Consider the following 24,181-nt stretch of genomic DNA (forward strand, 5'->3'; position numbering starts at 1 on the left):
TTGGATTAACTGTATGCTTCTCACATTAAATAAGCAAGGCCTACGGTCTTTGCACTCATTTTTCACCATGCACAGGCCACACCTATGACATTTGGCACAAGATTTCCCCGCACACCAACTAAACCTATAGCTGCTATATTTGGCTTGTCACCGTAACCTACTCAGACCTACTGTACTCCGAGCAAGTTTTCCCACAAGTCAACCATCAGGCACAGGCAGGCAAACAGTCATACAAAAGGGTAACTATATACAAAATTACAGTCTGCAAAGTAAAATACTATCTGCCCAAATAAGGCTAAATAGGTATAGAAACTTTGCACATGTAGAATACTTATGTCTTTTTAGAGGGGGTGACTACACCAAAACCCTCGTCCGTAAATTAATCTGGGATATTCCATGTAACAAAACATCTACCTGTACCTATACAAATCGAAATAAATAAATAAATAAATAAATAAATAAGCTTTCAAAGTAATAGCAATCAGCCCTTAAATGTTCATTGATGATAACCTAGGCTTTTCACAATAAATATGCAAGGCCTTCTACTGTTCTCATAATAAAAAAGCAGGCCTATCGCCTTTATTACTGGCTTATCATTATGACCAACTCAAGGCTACTGTAATGAGCTTTAGACAAGGCAACTGTACGGCACAGTCGTAAACGTATAAATGTGCACAAAATTTGTAGTGCATATCTTTTATCCCCACAGCTTGTTCTGGAAGATCAAATACCAAAACCTTGCCTAATATGGTAATCTGTGACATTCCCTGTACGCCTGCCAGTAGGTAATACCCACACATATACATATATGCCAGTTGCCAGTAGGTAGTTATAGTTAGGTCCATGTTTCCATAGAAAAAGCATTTTTGACTTGCCTATACCCTTGTCCAGTTAGGTCTTGCTGTCCATAGAAAGTTTCGAGATGATCTGTCAAGCGAGGGCCAAGAATAAGGGGTGTAAAAAAAAAAAGTGCATTTTCCCATGTTAATTCCCATAGAGTCGTTAGAAAGGCCTGCAGCCCGAACTGCTGGATGGAATTATACCAAATTTGTCAGAACTGTAGATTTGGTTATGCAGATTGTGCTTCTTGTTATTTGGTGTAAATACGTTAAGTTGTTGTTCAGTAATTTAAGAGAATAAAGTTAGTGATATCTGTGGCTGCAACAACTTCACAAATAATAACAAACTCAGGCAGTGGGAAGCAGAGCTCCGATTGGCTGGCAACACTTCAACCAGGAAGCATTGGCAGCCATCTTGGGATTCGGCTTCAGTAGAGTCACACAAAAAAAGTTACAAAAAAAAATAAAGAAAAGGGGGCAGGGTAGGAATACCCTGACCCAAAAGCCTTGGTCTTGGGGTCCCCCTGGAACCTGGCCAGGCAAAAAAAAGCATTTTCACCCGGCAATTCAGCACGATAGGCACAACAGCCATTTTATCTTATTTGTGTTCACGAAAAGAAAGGTGAGGTTGTGGGTGGAGTTCTTAGTTGAGTCAGCCTGACGATTCCTTCTTCTGTTTAAAACAAATAATAACAGTTCAATCGCCCTGACGAAGTTCTTTTCTAAAAGAACGAAACTCGTTGGCTTCCTGGTGCTTTGTTTCAAATAAAAAGAAGAATAAAGAAATACGAACATTTCTAATACTGGATAGACATTTAAAAAGTATTTTTGTCTTTTGGATATTTGGATTTGGTTGGTCAATCTACAGTTGATAAAAGTTTGTGTTGGTCGTTTTGATCGTTCCTTGGAAACGGCAGGGGCAGTGGTGTTGCACACAGTGGGAGCACAATGCTCAAATGTTAGGAGGGTCTAAAAATAAGGATAATTGTCCTTTATATTGAGAGAGGTGCGTCACATACACTATTATAGTGTTTGTATGGTTTTGCGGTTTCCTATTTTGCTTATAAATATCGATATCACTAAATGAATGTCCTATACAATGCACCAATACTCCTTTGCCACAAAAAATGCCAATCCCAAATCGTATGCCACTATACATTGTACTAGTTTTAAATGTTCTGCCAGGAGATATAAAGTCAGGAGGTATCAAGCACACCATTACGACTAACAAGGCTTCCCTCAGAATCACCACACCTTGGATAACAGATGGCAAGTTCTCAATGCCATACATCAGGTACTGTACACAACTGGCTGGAAATGCAGAGAAGCTTCATGGGTTTACTGTTTGTAGTTTCTTATGGAAGGTTTTGGGTATTTGCCCTTCACTTGTGGAATTTTTTTTGGCAAGCTGTCGATCTCCTCAAAAACACACAGAAATTAACTTGGTGAAATAAGATTATGTGAATAAAATACTAGAGAACTGCCCAGCAGATCTCCACATGAATAAGCAGTGACTCGAAACACCCTGCTATCGTCCGCCATTGCTTACCATGTCCCACCGACCTCCAATGATGGCGATTGTCCACCAGGGCTTATTGCGTGTTGTTTGTCATAATACTGGAGCAGAAATGTTGTCAAATGTGAGCACAGATATGCTAATGTAACTACACTGTGACCAGATTTCAGATGTTGATATAATGATCACATCACATCTGTAGGTCAATATATAGAGAGTGACTTTGTGGTACAGTACCTTATTGCACCTTCATCAAGTATAAATAATGGGTGAGGAACGCCTTCTGCAAATAACATTTTCATGTGGTCTTGCATAAAATCAAGGACGTAGCTGTCAAGCACGCTTTTGCGAAGTTGCTGCTGGTGATACTGCGTGCAGAGGATGTTATTGCCCCATTTAACCAAATGGTATAAAAATTAATGGCATAAATCTTTGTGGTAATCAGACTATCACGAGAATTGAGAAAAAGGGAGACTTGCAGGGCAAAGATTTAGGGAAGATACCAGCAGCCAATAGAAATGTGAAAGGATCATTCAATGAAGAGAAGGAGTCCTCCAGGCAGTACCGCATTTCTATTCCCATCAATAGGCATTCCAGAATGTCGATTTACTTGATGAAGTCGGCTGGGGTTTTGGGATATTTCCTTCCCCAGATGTTCTTTCACCACACAGGTTCTTAGTTCCCCATTCTACAGCGAAAAACGCCACAGTGTGTGATACCTTATGAATGTATTGCAATATCATACAGAACATACAGGATTTGCAGTCTACGGAGAGGAAATTAGTAACTATAAAGATGACACAAACTCTATATATAATCCAAGGCTTTATTCTGGAGTAAAAGAACAAACAGGCGAGAGCCAGGCAGCACGGCTTCCACTCCAGGACACCGGTAACAACTGATGCTCTTGATTGGAACCCATGAAGGAACCACAGCAGCATTCCATGCCTAGCTCTGCCCGAGCAAATTTAAAAGGAAATACAATACATAATGGAAATGTGCTATACAACAGTAACCCTCAGAAATCCCATGGGGTGACTCGTAAACCTCTGTACAGAGAAGACTTGGTAAACCTTGGAAAATCTCAAGACGTAATTTGCGGACTATTACCAAAAGGAATTTGGGTGCTAAAAGGTTCATTAGAGACTATAAGGAGTGAATAGCAGATACGCTCCAGAGGATGTCCTATAAGCATGGGACCAAAGAGTATGGTTGTACTACAAGCTCCCTCAAAAGGTCCATCATTGCAGAATGTATTTTCTGAAACTTCTAAAAATGAAATCGGATACAATCCTACTTTCCTGGTGTTGTGGTAGAGTAGCAGGCTGGGCTTATTAGATGAAATCAGGGGAAAGCCTTGAGTTTTGAAAATTAAACCAGAAGTTTCATTAAAAAAGGGTCTACTGCAGCAGTGGATGGCATCTCTGGCCATGATGGTATTTCTGGTGAAGGGAGTCTCAAAGTACTTGGAATTCTAACACCCACAAATGCCTAGCAAGGAACCCAACACCTAAGTGCAGTATTTGTCCCAGTCACATCACACAGAGAAGCACCGTTCAAAACAGAAGTCGGCTCTCATTCTCAATCCCCTTCAGAGCCCCTGTGACAGAAGGAGAAACCTAAACGCGATCTCACTTTCCACATGACAAAATCTCCCCATTAGGAGTTGTAGAACAAGTTACTTAGCTTCAGTAACAGTATTTTTAGAGAATACTCTATCTAACCGCAGATTCCTCACCATGTGAATATTCCCCAGGCGTCAGACTGGATACATAAAAACTTTAGAGTAGGACTCCTGCCTGCCAGTAAGTGGCGCCACGTGGCTCTAAACCATCTTCGTTCCACTGCCAAAATGACGAAAAGAGGTGCATGTTAGTGCCATCCGTGCACGCTGACATCAGTTTCTTTTGACACCTTCAGACAGGGATCCAAAGATTTACTCCTTTCATCTCAAAGGGGATTTTTTTCTAAAAATGTTGTTATAGTTTTTCCAGAGTGTAAGGGAAATGTCCCCTCCTAAAACTATAGGGTTTAAACATCGTAGAGACTGTCACAAACAAATGACTGTTGTGTCTGGGGTCAGAACAGGACTCCAAAACCTGCAATGACTGTGCCCAGATGAACCCAAACGCCATACAAGATAGTGAAATTCTATGTCGCAAAACACAGCAAGACACCATATTGTTCCCAGTCTAAGTCGAGAGCAAGGTCCCTGTATGGAAGTCGTTCCTTTTCAGATCTTTATCACAGTTGAAGTCTTCGAGTAACTCACAAGTAGAAGCACAAGAAGTCTAAGAGGGAATCGGGCTCTACCTGCCAATCTCAATCTCCAGAGAAGGCGCGAGGGCATCAATGTGCCTCACGGTCTTACTCCTGCTCTCCATAGGAGCAGATTCAGATTCAGATTCTGGTCCCAATGCACCCCACATTTCCAAGTCCGTCAGTGATGTTGCAGCAAATCAAGGCCTTTTGGGAGACTATGCTGCACATTTTACGAATGCTTAGGGCTCTCTCTAGCACGCCTCTGGGCGCACATGATTACCAGGGCCTCTAGTTGGGCTACGCTGGCAGGTTTACTTTAGTTCTTCACCTGCTTCAATGTCAACTTCAGTACCTGTGGCACAATCTGCACCCATTTATTCGACATAAACACTTTGCCGGTGGTGGATCCACTACCTATTATGCTTTCCGACTCCAATCCAAACAAGTCTCAACCTTGGCCAGGACTGCACCCGGATTCCATTGTGGTGTTGCCAAATCGAAATCCTCCTGGCTTCGACAAACCGCCTTTACAGCACAGTCGTGAAGACACTACACCAGCTGTTCCACAAAACCAACGTTAGAGGTAGCAGCAAATGCAGGAAGCACTTCTGGGCTCTGATATGAGAGATCGAGTTCTGAAACTTGTATTCTTACTTTGAAATTGAGAATTTGAACCATTGATGGCCTATTGGGATGGAGAAATTGTTGCAGTGGCCATATGGCGCGTACAATAGTCAGATGACTTGTCCTGATGAAGCCCTTTGTGTAATGATGTGTAAATGACATCATAATGTTAGTTCTAAAAATAATGTTAAGACTGAAGGAATGCACAGGGGGCATTCAATAGATACACTGAGATGAATATGGATGCTGATTTACAAGCTCCATTAAAAGATATTATTAAATCATATTCACTGTGTCTGGCTGACTATTTTACAATGGCGACGAGGATGGGATATTTTCAACATGGGGAATACCTAATATATTAAAGACAGACAATGGACCACAGTTTAGTGGAGAGGAATTTGGAAAATTTATGAACTATTTGGGAATAATATATAGAAATGCAACTCCAATGTGGCCTAGAGCAAATGGAATGGTAGAAAGATTGATGGAAACAATTAAAAAAGCAGTACAAAGAGCAAAACTTACACAAATCTCAATAAATCAAGCGTTATGTCAAATTTTAAGAGACTATAGAAATACTCCACATGTATCAACTGGAAAGTGCCCTTCAGATTTAGGGGGTCCATTAGGATGGCGGGCGGGCTTTGCCCGCCCGCCACCCTAACGGAGAAGGGGACCGCCCGCTAACAGTGCGGGGGTCCCGACATGTGTATTAGGATGCGCCCGCCACACAGGCGGGCGCATCCTGTATGTCTACCATTGCGGCGGGCGGAGCAGGAATCTCCGCCCGCCGCAATGGTAAAAGTGCACGTTTTGATTTACAACGCGCAACATGACAGGCACCGCGCGGTGCCTGCCATGTTGCACTTTGAAATGCGGGGGGGGGTACCATAGGTACCCCCCATGTGCACCCCCCAAACCACGGACTCCCAGGGGGCCCGCAAGGGGCCCCGCAGGGAGTCTCCGCATGCCTTTCCGTGGCGGCAATGTACAATGCACATTGTAATATGGCGGGCGGTGTCTACAAGACACCGCCACCATGTTACAGGTTTTCCGCCCCGGCCGCTAGGCGACCGGGGCGGAAAACAGGCGGGCGGTGTTTCCGACCGCTGCGGTCCCCTCCGCCATCGTAATATGGCGGGGGGAATGCAGGGAAGGATGGCGGGCGGATTGCCTCCGCCAGGGTGGCGGTGGCCACCGCTACCCTGGCGGAGGCAATCCGCCCGCCATCCTAATAGGCCCCTTAATGTTTGGACAATCAAGGCAAACTCGTTTACCACAGTTACTCTCAATTCCTCCAAAAGTACACAACGAAGTACTAGAAAAAGACAAAAAAGCAAAGGAAAAAATGAAATACTACGCAGAAAAAGGAAACAATTACCAAAGTCAAGACTATCAAGTTGGTGACCTGGTATTGGTTCGACAACAAGTAAAAAATGTGATGTGTAAATGACATCATAATGTTAGTTCTAAAAAGAATGTTAAGACTGAAGGAATGCACAGGGGCATTCAATAGATACACCGAGATGAACATGGATGCTGATTTACAAGCTCCATTAAAAGATATTATTGAATCATATTCACTGTGTCTGGATGACTATTTTACACTTTGAATACCCTCAGACTTGGTTTATAATGATTGTAGCCTATAGGAAATACCTGTGAAATGGCGAGATGCTTCAAAATAGATTAATACAGAAACTAGGGATTGATATCAGGGTTAGTTTTATCTGTATATAAGTTACTTTTGCACCTTGTTCATGCACTGCGTCATCCATGTTATGTTATGTACCCACATGACAAAAGAGAAGAATGTAAATAAGAGAATGCATAGAATCAATTTCTAATGAATAAGGCTGGACTGTATTAATTACTATTATATGCTGATATTTTCATTGGGTGGTATATGAAAGTCTTAATTAAATTGGGTTAAAGTTGATTTACGCATAACAGTTTCCCTTAAAAGGAGTCCAATGTGAGCTGTATTTCTTAAAATATATGTAGCCAGGTCTTTTGGGGCATATTGGGTTGGTCTTTGTCCTGGATATCTGTCCGGCTGTTACATGGACATCAGTGCACACTTTCGAGAAGCACTACGGTCTTGAAAGACAAATCCATATATTTTGTCTTACGCTAGGGGAATATTCACAAGGTGAGGAATCTGCAGTTAGAAGTATTCATCAGAAAGAATAGTGTCCTCCCAGTCAGAGACCGGGATAACGCATTTCATCCGGAGACAAACATCCTAAAAAGATTATGAAGTCTTTGAGAAAAAGGCATAAAATGTCAATAATTGTATATTTTCAAGGTAGCAATTGTATCTTTAGCTGCGATGTCTCCAGTTGGAAACCACCACAGCTGACAAAACTATGATCAGACTTTCAGAAAGTGTAACATTTGAGACCCCTGGGCTAGTCCTATCAAAGGCAAGGTGCATAAGTTTAAAAGAAAATGCCAGCCTGTTTTTTGCTTATTATTCTATTAGAGTTAGGAGTGCATAGTTGCAAAATAAAATGACAAATTATTTCCAAAAAAGAAGATCTAGGTGAAAAGTTAAATGCTTGAATACAAGAGACTAGAACAACATCAAGGCCACATTGGGGGGCTGGATCTAGAACAGAAAGGTGTGGGAGGAAGAGAACCATTAACATTTGATAGCTTCATCGCGCGAATCGACGACTCACCTCACTGATTTATTTAAGCTGCAAGACTGGACCTCATTCAGAGTTCTTGCACTGCGCATCTGTTACAGGGTGACCGGATATACTGCTTACGATTTGCACCTGCAATTTCATTCCGGTCCAACCAGAGGGGGGAATTGTGCACGCAAAACTTTGCAGCAGCAGATATACCATGTGAAAAATTGGTTGTATACCCATTTTTGCACGCTATCGTTTAGCACAACATTTATAAATGGGAACAAAAACATCTGTAAAGGAATGATACCTTCAGGTTTTGACGTCTTCGCTCATATATTCTGATTTACCTTTCCATTATAATTAGGGCTCCTGGTTTTATGGTATTTTTTGTAACATTTCCGTCTGTATTTATTCATATTTAGTTTTTTACCTTCTTATCAATATTTTTCAAGGTTTATTTGGTGTTTTGTGAATAAGTGACATAGAAAAAAATCGTATATTTCCACAATGAATTAATAAGCCTGCCCTTTACTTTGATGTCTTAAGCAGCCAAATATAACTTAAAACAGTACACCCACAGGTAAAATAGTCGTATTATACTACAAATGTCGACATATGGCTGTATTTAAGAAAACCTCATCCTGTTTTTTAACTCTCCATGCTGTCTTTCTGGTCAGCCGTTGACCTGGAATTTGTAAAAAGTCAGCATAAAGCCACTCAAAAGCAGCCCAATTTTAAAAATAAATGCAGACGGGAAACACATTGTTTTCCGCCTGTATTTATCTAAAAAAAAACAGTAAAAATTGAAAAATTATTATAACCAGTACAAAATAGTTCCATCCAGATCCGACACACACATCTCTTAAAATGAGATTCCTCTTTTTGTTTCTGGCTAGGAAAGACGTGGGCTAATATTATTGCAAAGATTCAAAAACAAATAAAAAGACAGATAGTGGGAGGGAGGGAGAGAGAGAACGAACGAGAGAGAGAGAGAGGAAGAAAGTAAAAGTGGCGGAAGAAAGCGAGAGTTAGCAGCTGACGCAGAAAGGGTGTTTACAAAGGGGGTGATGTAATGAAACAAAAGGCATTTAAATATACGATATAGAATATAGGACAAAAACAAAAGTGAGCTCCCGCGGTACTTAGCTGTTCTGGGCGCAGCGACCAAGCTCTCTACCGAGTGACTGACTCGGCGTACAAAGGGTCAACCTTCCACGCATTGTGAGGCGCGCGCACTCCACATTCAACATTCTACCGTGTGATGCTGCGGTCCACGCATTGTGAGGCGCGCGCACTGCACATTCTACATGCTACCGTGTGGTTTAACAATTAAAGGGGAATCGTATAATCCGTCCTAGATTGAACACCAGAATTTCGTCATTTCACAATCATCGTCTCTTAACAAGTACATGTGCAGATCATCCAAAATATTTTACTATTTCATCGTTTTTTGTTTTTTTTTAAACACTTTTAATTCCCTGAAACTAGGCTCACAAGCTGTGCTACAGTACTGTAAATGGTAGTGTCTGCAAAAAGTGCAAAACGCAGTGCCTGCTTGCCCTTATTCCCTCATGGCTCTAGGGCCGTTGGAGTCATTTATGTCGAATATCGCAGAACACCCAATAACACGTTAAGGAAGGATTCCATTCCTCCTACTAGCAGATGCAGATGCAGATGTTAATTAATTCCTCGGAGCTGGGAGTTGCCGAGAACCGAGATGCAGGAAGTAGGGTTTATATAAGAACGTAAGAGGGAGATTAGTCAACACCTCATACAGCTGTTTAATTGACTCTCCAAGACGGGTGAGGCAAGAACATTCTTGGAGAGGAATAATCCAAGAAAAGGAAGGGATAAGGGGGGTTGAGACCTCCAAGCCCCAGATGGCTCACCCTCAGGCCTGTGAGATTCTTTCATCCATCCTGTGACCGCCTGCTACAAAGATAATCTACTGTTCCTGTGAGATAATGGTCTGAACATTCACCGGGGTGTGGCTATCACTAGTGCAGCAGGCGCAGTGCGCTGGGGTCTAGAGGGTGAGGGCCCCACTGCCTTCCAATTGTATTGATGTATACTGTTCAACCACGGAAAATGAGTCAATATTTGGCTTGTCGTAGAGGCCAGGGCACCCTTACCCTGCCACCTAATATGTCCCAAATGAGATTGATACCATTACCCACTCCCTATCTGGGGTAACCAACTAATAGTGAGGACTTGTGAACTTCGGTTCACCACCACATGCTTTTTTCAGTCAACACCAAGTTCCCTAAAACCAGGGCGCTAGAATCCCGCATTGCAGCTAGAACAGGTAGATTTTGAACTACTTTGCTATTTTTTATTTTCATATTTAGCAACTTACATACTCTTACTGAACTTTTCCCGGACGTCTGCCTGAAGAAATGTACAACTGGATTTAGATTATTTGTGACCTCCATTCAAGCCACAATAGTCGTCAATCTGACATCAGACACTTGGAATATTTAGGGGGAACAGAAGGGTGGCTCCAGATCTGGTGGTTCACTCAAAATTTCACCCATCTCTCGGATGGTAGATTTTCTTCTCATAAATTTCAAAGCCAGTTTTATAATAAATTGTTTTTTTTTAAAAATGTCTTCGGATTCAAAAATCATCCTATGAGCATTATTTTTTTTATAACAAAATCTTTAATTAGGTGTAATCCCGTTCAATTTAACAGTAATTCACATGTGCCGGAGAATGGTCCTGTCCATTACCATTAATCTCAAATGAGAACTGTTGGAAAATGGCCCTCTCTGGAGGGACACCCCAAACTTTTTGCAGATTCTTTTGTTTGCTTTGGGACTCTGAGCACTTTACCGCTGGTAATCAGTGCAAAAGTGAATATGCTCTCTTCTCTATACATAGTATACATGGTTTACACCTGTTTGACATAGTTAATTTACTTGTAAGTCCCTTGTAGTGAGGTATACCATATACCCAGGGCCTGTAAATTAAATGCCACTAGAAGGCCTGCAGCACTGATTGTGTCACCCTCACAAGTAGCCCTGTAAACCTGTCTCTGGTCTGCCACTGCAGAGGAGAACTGTGCAGAGTTACTGCCAATTCGACCTGGCATTTAAAAGTACTTGCCAAGCCTCTAACTCCCCATTTATTGCAAACTAGCAGCCCGTGCCGACGTTGTCCCGGTATGAATTGCTGCAGGCCAGTAGTATATTGTTTTGTAGGATTTCGTTTTGATAGCATTTCTTATCTGTGACGGGCCTGTGAAACGCTCCGATTCACAGTGCACTGCTGATGCACTTAAGAGTGCGTGTTCAGTAGTGTGTGAACTCGAGTTTCCCTACTTTATTTTTCCTTGCAAAATTATATAGTGCGAACTCAACAACGTGGCATGAGCACAATTTACATTACAGAAGAACACATTCATTTGTGGTAGGCACGGGGAGACAAAGTGATTTGCCTGGAATCACAGGATGTTGAGCTGATGCCGAGATTCGTACGTAGCTCCCCAGCTCTAAAGTTCGCAATTCTAGAACTTGTGGCGAGAGGCGTGTCTAAAAGTGTATGTCGGTGCTGGCCATCAATGAGAGAGACCTGTGCATTTTTCAAATAGGTGGTGAAAAAATATGAGTATATTGCTGGAGATGTGGGCCGCCGTGCCACTAATGTACTTACTGGGGGAGGGTAAACACCCATTATTCCGCAACTTTCTTTCCGCATACCATCACTCCGCATACTTTCATTACGAAAGTACCATGACTCCGCAATGCCATTATAACGCATGACATTACATTTTATATGCTTTTACCACGCATACATTTACAACGAAATTCATTGTAAATGCATGAATGGTAAAAGTGTAATGTTTGGATAAGGTAAGTATGGGTATAGGGGTATATGTTTTGGGGTACTGAGGTATATGTTTTGGTGTGTTTGGGTATTTTAAGAGTTCAGATATAGTTTTGGGTTATGGGGTACAGGGGTAGTTTTAGGGTTTAGGGATAGGTATGGGTTTTGGGGTACAGGGCTATTTTTAGGGTTCAGGGATAGGTTAGGGTTTTGGGGTATAGGGGTATTTTTAGGGTTCAGGGGTAGGTTTGTGGGGTACAGGGGTATTTTAAGGGTTCAGGGCTAGGTTTGGGTTTTGGGGTACAGGGGTATTTTTAGGGTTTAGGGCTAGGTTTGGGTTTTGGGGTACAGGGGTATTTTAGGGTTCAGGGGTAGGTTTGGGTTTTGGGGTACAGGGTTATTTTTAGGGTTCAGGGCTAAGTTTGGGTTTTGAGGTACAGGGGTATTTTTAGGGTCCAGGGGTAGGTTTGGGTTTTGGGGTACAGGGGTATTTTAAGGGTTCATGGCTAGGTTTGGGTTTTGGGGTACAGGGGTATTTTAGGATTCAGGGGGTAGGTTTGGGTTTTGGGGTACATGGTATTTTTAGGGTTCAGGGCTAGGTTTGGGTTTTGGGGTACAGGGGTATTTTTAGGGTACATGGGTAGGTTTGGGTTTTGAGGTACAGGGGTATTTATAGGGTTCAGGGCTAGGTTTGGGTTTTGGGGTACAGGGGTATTTTTAGGGTTTAGGGATAGGTTTGGGTTTTGGGGTACAGGGTATATTTATAGGGTTAAGATGGGTTAGTGTTTAAGAGTGTTGGGGTATTTTAAGGAGTAAGGGTCGGTTATGATTATGGGGTGCAGGGGTATTTAAAGGGAGCAGGGTGGGATTAGCACACGATATGAGAGATGGCATAAAGGGCGGAACGTACCACACGCCCCCAGCGTTTGTCACGCCCCCAGCACACGCCCACAGGACAACGAAGACACGCCCACAAGGGACTACTTTGCTGGCACGGTTCTTTTACCTTTTAAATGTATATGGTGGGCGTCAGCATAGCCTATGTCCTTCTGCTGCAACTGCCCTTTCCAACGCTGTTTTGGGTGTTGTGATTGGTGCTGTGGTTCCTGAGATTACCCGCCTCAAAGGTTTGGGCTCTCTCTTTATTATATTAGTATGGATAAGTCACCCATAAGGTAGGCCCTAAGTAACCCTAAAGGTAGGGTGCCACGTAAGTAAAAGGTAGGACATGTGCGTTCTATCTTTACATGTCCTGGCAATGACAACCCCACCCCAAATGTGTTTTTCTCTACTGTGAGGACTACCCCTCCCATAGGCTACCATTGAGAACTCCTTAATATACTGTTAAGCTGTAATTCCTGATCAGACAGGAGTAGCTTTTTCTAGTTTCATATCTTTGGAATTTTAATGATCATTCCTCCTCACCGGTAAAGGATTTAACATTACTGTTTTAGAAATGTCACTTTTAGTAAGTGAAAATTTCTCTGATCTTACTGCTCTGAGTGCCTTACAGCCTTTCTCCAATACACATCTGGGAAGGGCGACAGCTACACCTGGTTCATTCTCTCTACGCAGCCACAACACAAGAAGGAAAGGTGTGTCTGAGTACTCATCTACATACATCTGCATTCTGATGGCCGTGCCTGGGCAGAGTGGAAGGGAGTCCTAACACTTCACTTGAATAGGCAGTGTCTTGTCCCCACACAAAGGGCTGATTACCCCCCAGAGACAGTCTGGCAGATAGGACTGGGCTGAAAGGGATAATTGTGCACTTCAGAGAGCTGCTTTGAAGACACTAGCACATCAAAGGCACTTTTGGGTATAAGTACTGGGTCTGCGACCCCCTAAAAATCAGATACTACTGGACTTGTAACTGAAGCTCTGCCAGAAAAACTGGTGTGCCGCTAAAAGGACTCAATTGGACTGCTGATCTGGAAGGCTTGCTTTTCTGTTTGTTGTCCTGCTGCCTGTTGCTCTCAGACTCTGCTGAAGGAGAGCTGGACTCTGCCTTCACTCCAAGTGAACTCCAAGGGCTTGTTGGCTTGCCTCCTGTTGCTTAAGACTCAGGGTTTTTAAAGTCTCCATCCCCACTCCTATGCCTGGCTCACTGGAAGTGCCCAGATACTAGCAACACGGATTTTGTCGCACCTACTGTCTGCATGTAGCAGAATCAGTGCATCAACCTGGTTGCAAGAGTAAAATTCTCGGAACCAGCGATTTGACTACAGGGATCCATGCATCAGACAGCGTATCACTGCCGCTGCAGCTTGGTGAGATCGACGCATCCCCTCAAGAGCGTGAGGGAATCGGCAGCATGGGAGAATCCGGCACATCGCTTGATGCCTCTAGACTGTGGCACCAGTCTTCGGAACTGATGTATCGACTTCTCTCTGTGGAAACGATCGATGCAAATTTGGCTGTTTGCCACCAGGAAAGGTACTTTGTTGACAGGGGCCTGCGTGGGTCTTGTAGCTGGCTGGTGCTCCATTGTGGTTGGCCCGAACTTTGACTTTGCCCTGGACCAGGGTGACCTAACGTAGCCTGTTCCTTTTTAAAGCGCTACTTGTTTCTAAGCACTTTATGATTTTTGTCCTTTTAGTCTTGTTTTGTTAAGAATACAATAATCTATTTTTCTAAACCTATTGCGGAATACTCGCTGTGTTACTGTGTGTGTTACTGTGTTTGTATTACTGTGTGTGTGTTGTGCAAATACAGTTTAGACATTCTCTTTTTAGATAAGCCTGACTGCTCTGTGCCAAGCTACCAGAGGGTGATGTATCTAGCTTACCTGAACTAGAGTGGTGGTTCCTGCCTGGCATGGGTGCACACCCCAGCCAACCAGGAAGGCCATTTCTAACAAGAACCCTACAATCGAATGAGCAGAAGGCTTTTCATGGGCATTGCTAATAAATGGAGTAGAATTACATCTAATGAAGATATTTTGAAGTTTAAAAAAGTGCACATTAGTTGAACAGACAAGCCCGGAGGATGCAACAGTCAGTCACGGAACACGTGCTGGCTGTTGTCTGTTATGCAAAGCAGGATTGAATTTTAGGAAAGTGATTTATCTCGGTTGAAAGAAATTCAATAAAAGAAATGCATTAATTCTTAACTTGGACACGTGTTGCCCTGATCTTTGAAACTGTGATACAACAAACTCCTGTGTTCACTCAGATTTTTAATATCCACACACAAACTAATTCTGCATAAACTCCATCCTCCTTGGGTTTGAATAAACCCCAGACCTCTGAGAAGTACATCATTGGTGCACTTCTCAAGGTCAGCCTCTCTCAGGCACTGAAGTGAAATCCCAGAGGAAGCTCAGTCAACCTTGAGGAGGGTCAGCCTTGGAAAAGTGTGCCACAACCTATTGGATTGTGTGAAGGCGATCATAGTATGTGTATGGCAGAGCAAGACAAGGTCAAAACAAAGAATTTTCCAAACTAGCTGTTATGAAAAGAAAGACAAATGTGCCACTTTGAGGAAAAGAAGGGGCAAGTAGTTAAGGCAAAGGAGTTGTGGCTCTGGAACTAGGGATGCGGTAGGTGCTGCAGCAATCACACAAAACTTGAAGGAGTTTAGAGAGAGAATGAACAATGAAGGATCCCTGCAAGTCTTTGCCTTTGGAAGCACAACAAATGCCCCAAACAGAAAAACTGTCAAATATCTCTTATGCATTTAGTGAGGTGATGTTATTGGCCAGCACCATGGCATAAAGGTATTTTATTTATTTATAACATTTGTTAAGCGCTACTGTTACCCATAGGTGTCCTGGCGCTATGTGAAATCTACCCAAGGCTCAGAGCAAAAGTCAAATTAGTCTGTAAACAGCCAGGTTTTTAAAGCTTTGCGTAAAGCCAATACGGTGGTCATACCTCTGAGGTGTAACAGAAGATTATTCCAAGCTTTGGCTGCATTCACTACAAAGCTTCTTCCACCTCAGGAGGCCTTTTTTGCAAAAGGCACATAGACCTGCTTAGCATCAGATGAGCGCAGTGATCTGATTGGAGTATACCAATACGGCCGCTCCTTTAAATAAGCCAACCCTGTTCCATAAAGCGCCTTGTGAACCAGACACAAAGCTTTAAACTTGGTACGCATCCTAACTGGCAGCCAATGAAGCCTCCTTAGACATTGATGCGTATTTTGGAATACCCGACACCAGTCTAGCAGCAACATTCTGCAGGAGTTGCAACTTCTTCATTATTCCTTCCAGGACATTAAAATAGAGACTATTACAGTAATCCATCCTAGACATGGCAAGTGCTGAGACGACTGTTTGGCGACACACTATAGGTAAGAGCGGCAGAATTTTCTTGCAAGACCTTTGTGATCTTCGCCAGGAACTTGGTGGAAAGAGTTGGTGAAGAGTGACATGTGGAGTGATGACTCAGAGTAAGGCCCCCTCCTGAGAAATTTTAAGTGGATAGAAAGCGTACCCATCCACTTTGGGAGGAGGGACCATGTGACATCATATTCCCTTCCCCACAGTACGCTGGGATCTCTGGGGGCAGGGCTGGCTTTAGCATGTGCAAAACGGTCACCTCCAGAAGGGCTCTAGAGATCCCTGCAGCAGTCCCCCGACGATATAGGGCCAACACATCCAAAGAGAAGTGAGCTTAATCTTGCCCCCTCACCTTCCTCTTACTTCTTCCAAAATTGCAATACATAATAAACTGAAGAGGACGAGTTGGGGGTAGGCACCATCTCTGGTTTTGCTCAGGGCGTTCTCTGCTCGGCCGGCAGCAGGGTACGAGCTACTTACCGGAAGGAGGGTGGGGGGGGTTTGACCGTTTTGCATGGCAGTCTGGGAACATGACTGGTCTGCTCTCATATGCTCTACACCGTGGATAGGGCATGAGATTCATGTACACAGTTCTGACAGCAATGTTAGTCAGACCAGTACCATTTCATTGCAAAGCAATTCTTTGTGCATAACGATTTAATTCCAAATTGCATTTAATCTGTAGAAAAAGTTTAACGTGCCAGAATTTCCCAATTCCCAATTCCCAAGGTTACATCAAGATTTGCACATTGATACAGGCGGCTTACAGTACTTCAGTATTCAAAGTCATGACCTATGAGCACCAGAACACATGGAACATCTTAATGCACTAGAAAGGATGTGGGCCTAATTATGCACATTGGTACATACGGAACGCCACAAATCATTGTCCTACCGATACACAATGATACAGAGACGTACTGTGATGCTCTTCACTGGGCTACAGCAAACATTTTGCAAACACCACAATTACAACTGAGGGCACTCTTCTAACAATGCTCATTGGTACACAGAGCTCACAGTGGTGCACTGTTACAACTAGATCGGCACATTGGTACAGATGCCTTACTATACTGCAATACACACAGTCACTTGTTCACCCTAAGTGGCCGCGGGTATGCCCAGACGTGGGCCCCTTGCTTGTTGTGCCACTGGATTCAAGCTAGCCTGGCTGATGAGGAGCAATACCCCAAAACCGGTCCCAGGATGCTTGTTTCCGGTCCAGAGAGGCCCTGGCCTGGCAGTTCAGGCTGGACTGTTCCCATGAGGCACATGGTCAAGTTTGATTTGCATATGGCTGGGTCTAAACTGGGGTGGCATGGTGAGCAAAATAATTATGGATTTAACCCAGATCTCTTGAATGGGGGTGAGTGGTTGAAAAGTTTCAGCACTCCATCCATCATCTTGTTGTGTTTGCAATAAACACAGTCATAATATGATATGTGCGTAGGTCCTTAATGTATTACAAAGGGCACAGGCCATCTATGTGCATTCGCTCTGTAGACGGTCAGTAGTCACAGTAGAGGGCTTCAGTCAATCAATGCACATTGGTACAGCCAAAAAGGTTCTTGCATGCCCAGTAAAGAAGAGTACCTTAAGAGTGGCCTGGTGCTCACTGACCAGCTTGGCATTTTCCATGGTGAGGGTTCGAAGACAGGCGCTCATCTCCGAGCACTGCTGTTCCATTTGGTCATTCTGAGCCTAGTGGAGGAAGGAAGTTATTAGAAACTTTAATAGTGAACGTATAGCACATGAACCCTCATCCACAATTTACCAGACTTACGTGTACTTGTCATGTATGATGCTAATGGTGTAAATGAAGTTCATGTAGTATGTAAGTGCAGCTGGCGTGAGCTATGATCTCTTGTGTGCTAAAGAAGGTCCCTGAAGATGCTCAAAGACATTTTGTCTGTAACATCAGCACCATCGGTTTGGAATTTTTACTAAGAAGTGCCACCAAAGGTCCTGCTGGGTGGGAAAGGGCCTAGCATCCTCCTCTCAGCCTCCCATCCCCACAGCAAACACTCTACATGTGGCACTTTTAGGAAAGAGCTTCAAACTATCCAACACTTCCAACTCAGTCCCTGTTGGTCAATCCCCAGCTCCTGTTCTAGGGTAGGAGCACCTAACTCACTTCCACTCCACTATCATTCCTGTTCCACTTTGTTCAAACCTCATCTCCCACCTGAGGACCCACTCTGAGAATTATAGGGACAGAGAGAAGCCAGGACCAGTGAGCACTTCTAAAAGCCTCCTGCTCTACTGCTGTTCCTCAACGGAAGACACTGGAGGATACAGGAAATCTACCCCCTGGGAAGAGATCAGACCCCCCTTTGCCCTCATTCTACTGCACCAATCTTCATTGTGTTTCAAAGCACTTAGGATGAAACAGCTAATCTGCCACTCTTAAAAATATCTGTGATGCACTGCAAAGTCAAGAAGGCACTTTTACATTGAAATTCATCAAGTAGGATTACATCATAAAGGTACAGAAGGGGTTAACTAATTACATCTTTTGTTTCTCCTTTGATTTCCAGGTATTTTTGAGGTCTTAGAAAGACTGACACACTTCCAAACCGAGTCGCTCTGGTCTTCTCCAAAACTCTGGTTACAACCTTCTTTCCTCCCCTCAAAGCATTCTCCAGCTTGGGTTTCAATGCCCTGTACACGTTTTCATTTCCTTCTTATACACAAGTTAATGGCTTTATTATACGCTACCATTATCCTCGACAGACCCTTTAGGGGTTTGTCTCATTCTTATATTTTTCCAAATCACTCTTTCCCAGCCTACCCCTGCCATTAACAATCGATGGAGGGGTTTAATATCATTTTCTTGAATTAAAAAACAATGCTTAATAGGTTAATTATCACAAATGAAATTCAGGAAAACCAAGTGGCCTAGTAGAGAACTAGATGAGTTCCTCGTGGTCTTTACCTGCACATGCTCAAACTTCTCATTCAAGGTCATTAAATCCCTGTTAAGCTGTATTTTCTGTTCCAGTTCAGTTTTAAGCCTGGATTCAGCATCCTGTGGAAAAAAAACACAGGAAATGATCTAAATGAAGAGATGCTTTGTAGATTGACACACACATTTCCCTCTGGCTGCAAAAACACACACAAGATGCTGTGGCATCTTTACTTCGTCTCCATGAACAGCGTATAATGAATGTCACACACATGGTTTGGTCATTTTGTAACAGAAGCAAAACAAAGAAAGCTGTCAGGACCTCTCTGTTGATATGTTAGTCGCACAGGGTGTGTAGAAAGGCACAAGCAGTGCACAGAAAGATGGTGCTTATCACAGCTATTGAGTATCCAAGACATCTGCTCAGACGGGTGAAGGAAAAGTCATGGCGGTATACTCATAAAATGATGCCCGGCTCCAAGCGTAGATGTCAACAAAGTGGTCAATGGGGTTACATAGCTACACAGACAATAGTGGCCAGGTATGAGCAACAGATCCATATAGGTTTTAGGTTGCTCAGTTCTCTGCCTGCTACAACTTCACAGACTCTACTGCAACTACCCTTGGGAATTTTAGAAAAAAGTCTTGGAGTGAGTCTCAGCATACAAAAACACTACTGGAATTGGTTATATTTTCTGCCCAAGACAAACCTTAAATACTTTGGTTGATATTTATTAAAGACATGGAAGCAAGCTTCTTGAAGATCTAGAGAGCAAATAAATTATCTTTCTTTCAATAAATGATGACATGAGACATCTAAAACTTAAAGTGAGATATTGCAACTCATTTGCCGCAAATACGGACTGCCTGCAACCCTGTGAGATACTCCTTTTTGCGACAAGGACCCTTGAATGGGCTAACTGATTTCTACATGATAACCCAAAAATATTACCCTATTTGTATTCATTTGAATTAAGGTGTGACCTCTGTTAGTGAACAATTTAGATGCACCCTCAACACCTGATGTTGGAGATGATGTAAAGGAGCAGAGCTTATCAAATACCTGGGCGTTTGACCTGTTTTGAGAATCACCAGTATCCATTTGCCCAATGTAATGTACGTCCATTTTTGAAAAGTGGGAAGTCGAGCTTTTTACCAAGAGTAGGGGAGACATTTAATGTATTTCTATTTTTGCTGGAGGGTGACTTAATGGAGAAGCCATCCCTTAAGGGCCTTTAAAGAATGTTAGAAAAACAAAAAGGAGATGGGTGGAGAGCTTGGTTAATCTTTGCCACAGGTAAATGGCACTCATTGCTTTTGAAGAATATATATATTTAGACATTAGACTTTGCCCTTCTGTTTAAACAACAAGTAGTCTTCTTTAAAAACAACTAGAAATCATGCGTGTTGCTGCTGTGGTATGTTCCAAGTTATCTGTGATCCACCACCTAAGAGTTCACTGACAAAGGCCACCCTGCAAAACACACTCAGGCATTGCCTTTTTCACTTTTATTATTAGGATTAAAACAACAGTGTGTGGCCTAGAGATTAGATCCAAATTACTATACAAATAGAATATATTCCACCCAAAAAAACCAACTATACTTAATTACCAATGGCCAAATAAATGTCAAAACATCAACGTATGTGAAATTAGTGACCCCAAAGGACTGTGATTATAAGAGCATAACCGTTTGTTTCTAATTATTTTAGAATTGAATAACCTTCTTGTGCTTCTGTTTTTAAGAAAAGGGAAGTTTATTTCCAGTCATAAGATCAGGGTTTGCATTTTGAGGAGATTTGAGTGGAAATAGAAATGTGGTCCACACTCATTGTCAAGATCAGAAGAGAACTTAACACAGGTGCATTGAACTGGACACTGTTGCCTTAGCAGACGTCAACACCAATCTGAATATCATAGTGATGCTCAACATCCGCGCTACTCATGATGTCGACAGCTAACTCCGACGACATAGGCTTATTTTAACTCCCTGGCTGCGGCCGGAATTCTGCGCCTGTGCGGTACATTCCGATCGCAGGCGTGGTCATGACGGCTCCCGGCCGTCATCAGCACACGCCCACCGTAACTCATGACGGCCGGGAGCCGTCATCAGCGCCGAAGGGGTTAAAGTATAAAGATTTAATACAAATTCTCAACATGCAATATCAGGGCAGGGAGCATTTAGCTGTCATTCCGGCCAAAGGTTTAAAACTTTTAAGATGAACAATATTAATTTCCAAGTTTTCTTTATCTAGTAATTTAAGAGTTCCAGGCAACAGGAGCCATTTTGAGACCACTGAAGCACTGCTCTCCCTCCAGCAACAAATACTCTTTTTCGAGACAAAACGTTTTGATTTTGTTTTTAGGTCTGGAAAACCTTTTTATTTTACTACAATTATACACGTAATGTACCTATTTAAAGTGATTTTGATTTCCAGGCTGCCCTCTTTATCCATTGGTGATCGTTTGTGTTATTCACATTTTTTGCTCGCCCTCTCTTGGCGCTGGGAACGCCTACATTTTACACCTAAAATATTACTTCAACAGAATGCCCATTGATTGATGAATTGGAGGCGGTGTTAAATCTCAATTTCATGGAGCAATGCGTCCCCAATGTAAGCCACCTCCCAACACATCAAAATACAGTTAATTAAGTAAGGGCCGACTCAATAATTGAGTTCTAGATGAGCGGAATACATTTAAGGGTTTTATTAAAAAAAAAAAAAAAATGGGGTTCAGAAATGCAAATGCATGGAGTCATTACCACAAAGGCTCTCAGCAAATAGAACATTACAAAACAGTTGAAACTCATAAACTTCTTAAGTACCAAGTGGGCAGCAAAATCAAAACAGAAATGGACAGCACCCATAGTAGCATTGGAAAGGTGTCCGGGAAGTTTAGACTCCCACTCAAAAAAATCAATGGATTATATACACTATTTTTGCTTACAAAATCACTAAGACTGCTAATCATCATGGAATGATCAAAAGTATTACATTCTCAGCCAATGAAAGCACAGCTTTATGAAGCGTCATATTGCCTTAGCAACTAAGCACTATCCCATTACATGGAGACGGCCTGGTGGCTGCTCAAAAATAAGGTTTTACAAAACCCATGACAAAACAAGCTTTGACAAAGCCAAAAGGCTGGCAACCAATTGCAGACCTACTGACTTTGTCAAAGCTTGTCTCATGTGATGGTTCACAAATTTCTTCTGATTGAGAAGGACTCTGAAATGTGCTGTTCACCCTCATCCAATAGATTCAGAAAAACGTTTATCCCTGTTTGCAGGACTATTATTCCCTCGCTTTCAAGCCTCTTTAACTTGTAGTATTTTGTTTACAGTAGGGACAAGCTGTGACAGAATGTCTGTAAGGTCTTTATAAATAAGGAAATGTCTAAGCAGGTGCCAGAAACTAGGGCCACTACAAGAGGAGCTATAGGACAGAGAGACAGTATGCTCCATGTTCAGCACTTTTGCAGGTCTTGTGGTCATTCAGTAAAATGTATTTATAGATTTTTAATCCTAAATAAGCCTGCCGACTTTATTAACAATGACGCGGCTTAAGTGACCACACCGCTAGATGGCGTCCTTACTTACACTTACTTTTGACAACTACCAAACACATAAGAGATGTCCAGAGGACCCCGCATTTCTTTCACCCCAGTCCTCGTAAATACAAGCCAGCCAGAAACCGTGCACGGTATGTAACTTGAGAGAGTGATCCTGTGTTAGGAAATACGTGTATTTAAAAATTTTTTTTTACAGAGTTTTAAATTGCGCGTACTTGACCCATATCGGGTATCAGAGCGCTTTATATAGCATCAGTTACATTACATGAGGACCCATTCATTTTTAGGTCTTGGCTACGCAGCACACATGCGCTGCTTAGGAAAGAGACCTTTAGCAATGGATTCTGTTTTTCAGTCAAAAACGTGCACGCATTACATTGCTTTGAATGCAACAAGTGCACGTTTGGCGATTCCCTTGCGGGAGCGAGGTTTAACATACGGTTCCAGCTTGCACCCACAAGGAAAACAGCCGCAGGCCCCCTCCTCTTTCCCCTCCCTCTGCTGCCTCCGGAGAGATGTTGTGAACCGTTTCTTCAAGTCACAGTTTTCAGTAAGTGAGGAGCGACTGCAAGTGCTTGTTATGGGAGGTAGGGCGCGCTCTCCTAAAGCACAATCCACTGTTTAGTGTTTATAGAGGAGTGTCAAACTTCTGCGACATGAAAACGGGTACATTGTTAAACGAGCGTAGTTGCCGTGACTTACACTCCTTGATGATTCCGTGGGGTAACTGGTCCCACTGGCGGTGATCTGGTGCTAAGGGGTCTGTCATCCTTACTGGAATCGTAAAGTTCACCGCTCTCTTTTCTGAGGGGCGCCCCTGCTTTATTTACCGGGACTTACACTCCGCAATGTTTCCCTGCCGTAACTGGAACTATAGGTGCTGTTCTGGTGCTAACTGGTCTGTTGCCATTACCGGGTCCAGAGAGTTCACCCCACTCTCCTCTAGAGGATGCTCCCGCTCCATTTACTGTGACTTCCACCGCCCTGTGTTTTCCTGTGGTAACTGCTCCAACCGCTGCTGTTCTGGTGCTAACAAAGTTTTGTGCAGCCAGGCCCTGTGGAAGTGGTGCCAAGGGTGCACAGAGTCTAGGCTGCTCGGGCAGTGTGCCACAGATTGTGCCTCATTGTTCTGAGTGAGGGGGGGGGTGAGTGTGCTCACCCTCATCCTATAAGAATTAATAAAATTTTCATATTGGATAGGCGTGCTCAGGTTCTACAGAGGAGCTAACAGATTATCCTTACATCTTCCTGTATTCCTGTGTATATATATATATTTATATTTTAAATCCCTTGTGTCTAATTTTTTATTAAAATTCAATACTTTGCATATACACCTTTCTTGTTGTTGTTTTTGTTACTGTTTTGTTGATTCTTTTATGTTGAATGTATTTTTGTATTAACAGACATTTGTGAATTGAAGACATATGTTTGTTTGAACTAAACTCCATTAGGACCATTAAATTGTCCTTTATAGTAATACTCTAAACAACATCGAAATCTCTGTTGAACAAACTCCCTTGGAGGCACCTCTTACCCATTACAGAATATTGGAGTGGGCTGTGTTGGGTGTGAAGGTTCACTTTCTGTGGTAGTAGTGCATTGTGGTGCACTATGCCGCTGGTGTGGTTACGCCACACAGTGGGTGGTGATGCCCTTTGCCGCATGTTTGAATGCCAGGTTCTGAGGGCGGTGGTGCAATGTGTGGAAGG

The 24,181-nt window shown here is 42.9% G+C and overlaps 1 protein-coding gene across 1 annotated transcript in view; it reads right to left on the minus strand.

Annotated features, from left to right (window-relative positions):
* CCDC150 (coiled-coil domain containing 150) overlaps positions 1-24,181 on the minus strand; it is a 257,953-nt gene that overhangs the window by 162,242 nt on the left and 71,530 nt on the right. The window contains exons 9-10 of the mRNA XM_086944366.1: positions 18,929-19,021; positions 17,587-17,694 (exon numbers count right to left, since the gene is read on the minus strand). Coding sequence (XP_086800492.1) covers positions 17,587-17,694; positions 18,929-19,021 — 201 coding nt within the window. The remainder of the gene's footprint in view (positions 1-17,586; positions 17,695-18,928; positions 19,022-24,181) is intronic.

Source organism: Lissotriton vulgaris, chromosome 11, assembly GCF_964263255.1.
Source record: "Lissotriton vulgaris chromosome 11, aLisVul1.2, whole genome shotgun sequence".
Lineage (NCBI taxonomy): Eukaryota > Metazoa > Chordata > Amphibia > Caudata > Salamandridae > Lissotriton > Lissotriton vulgaris.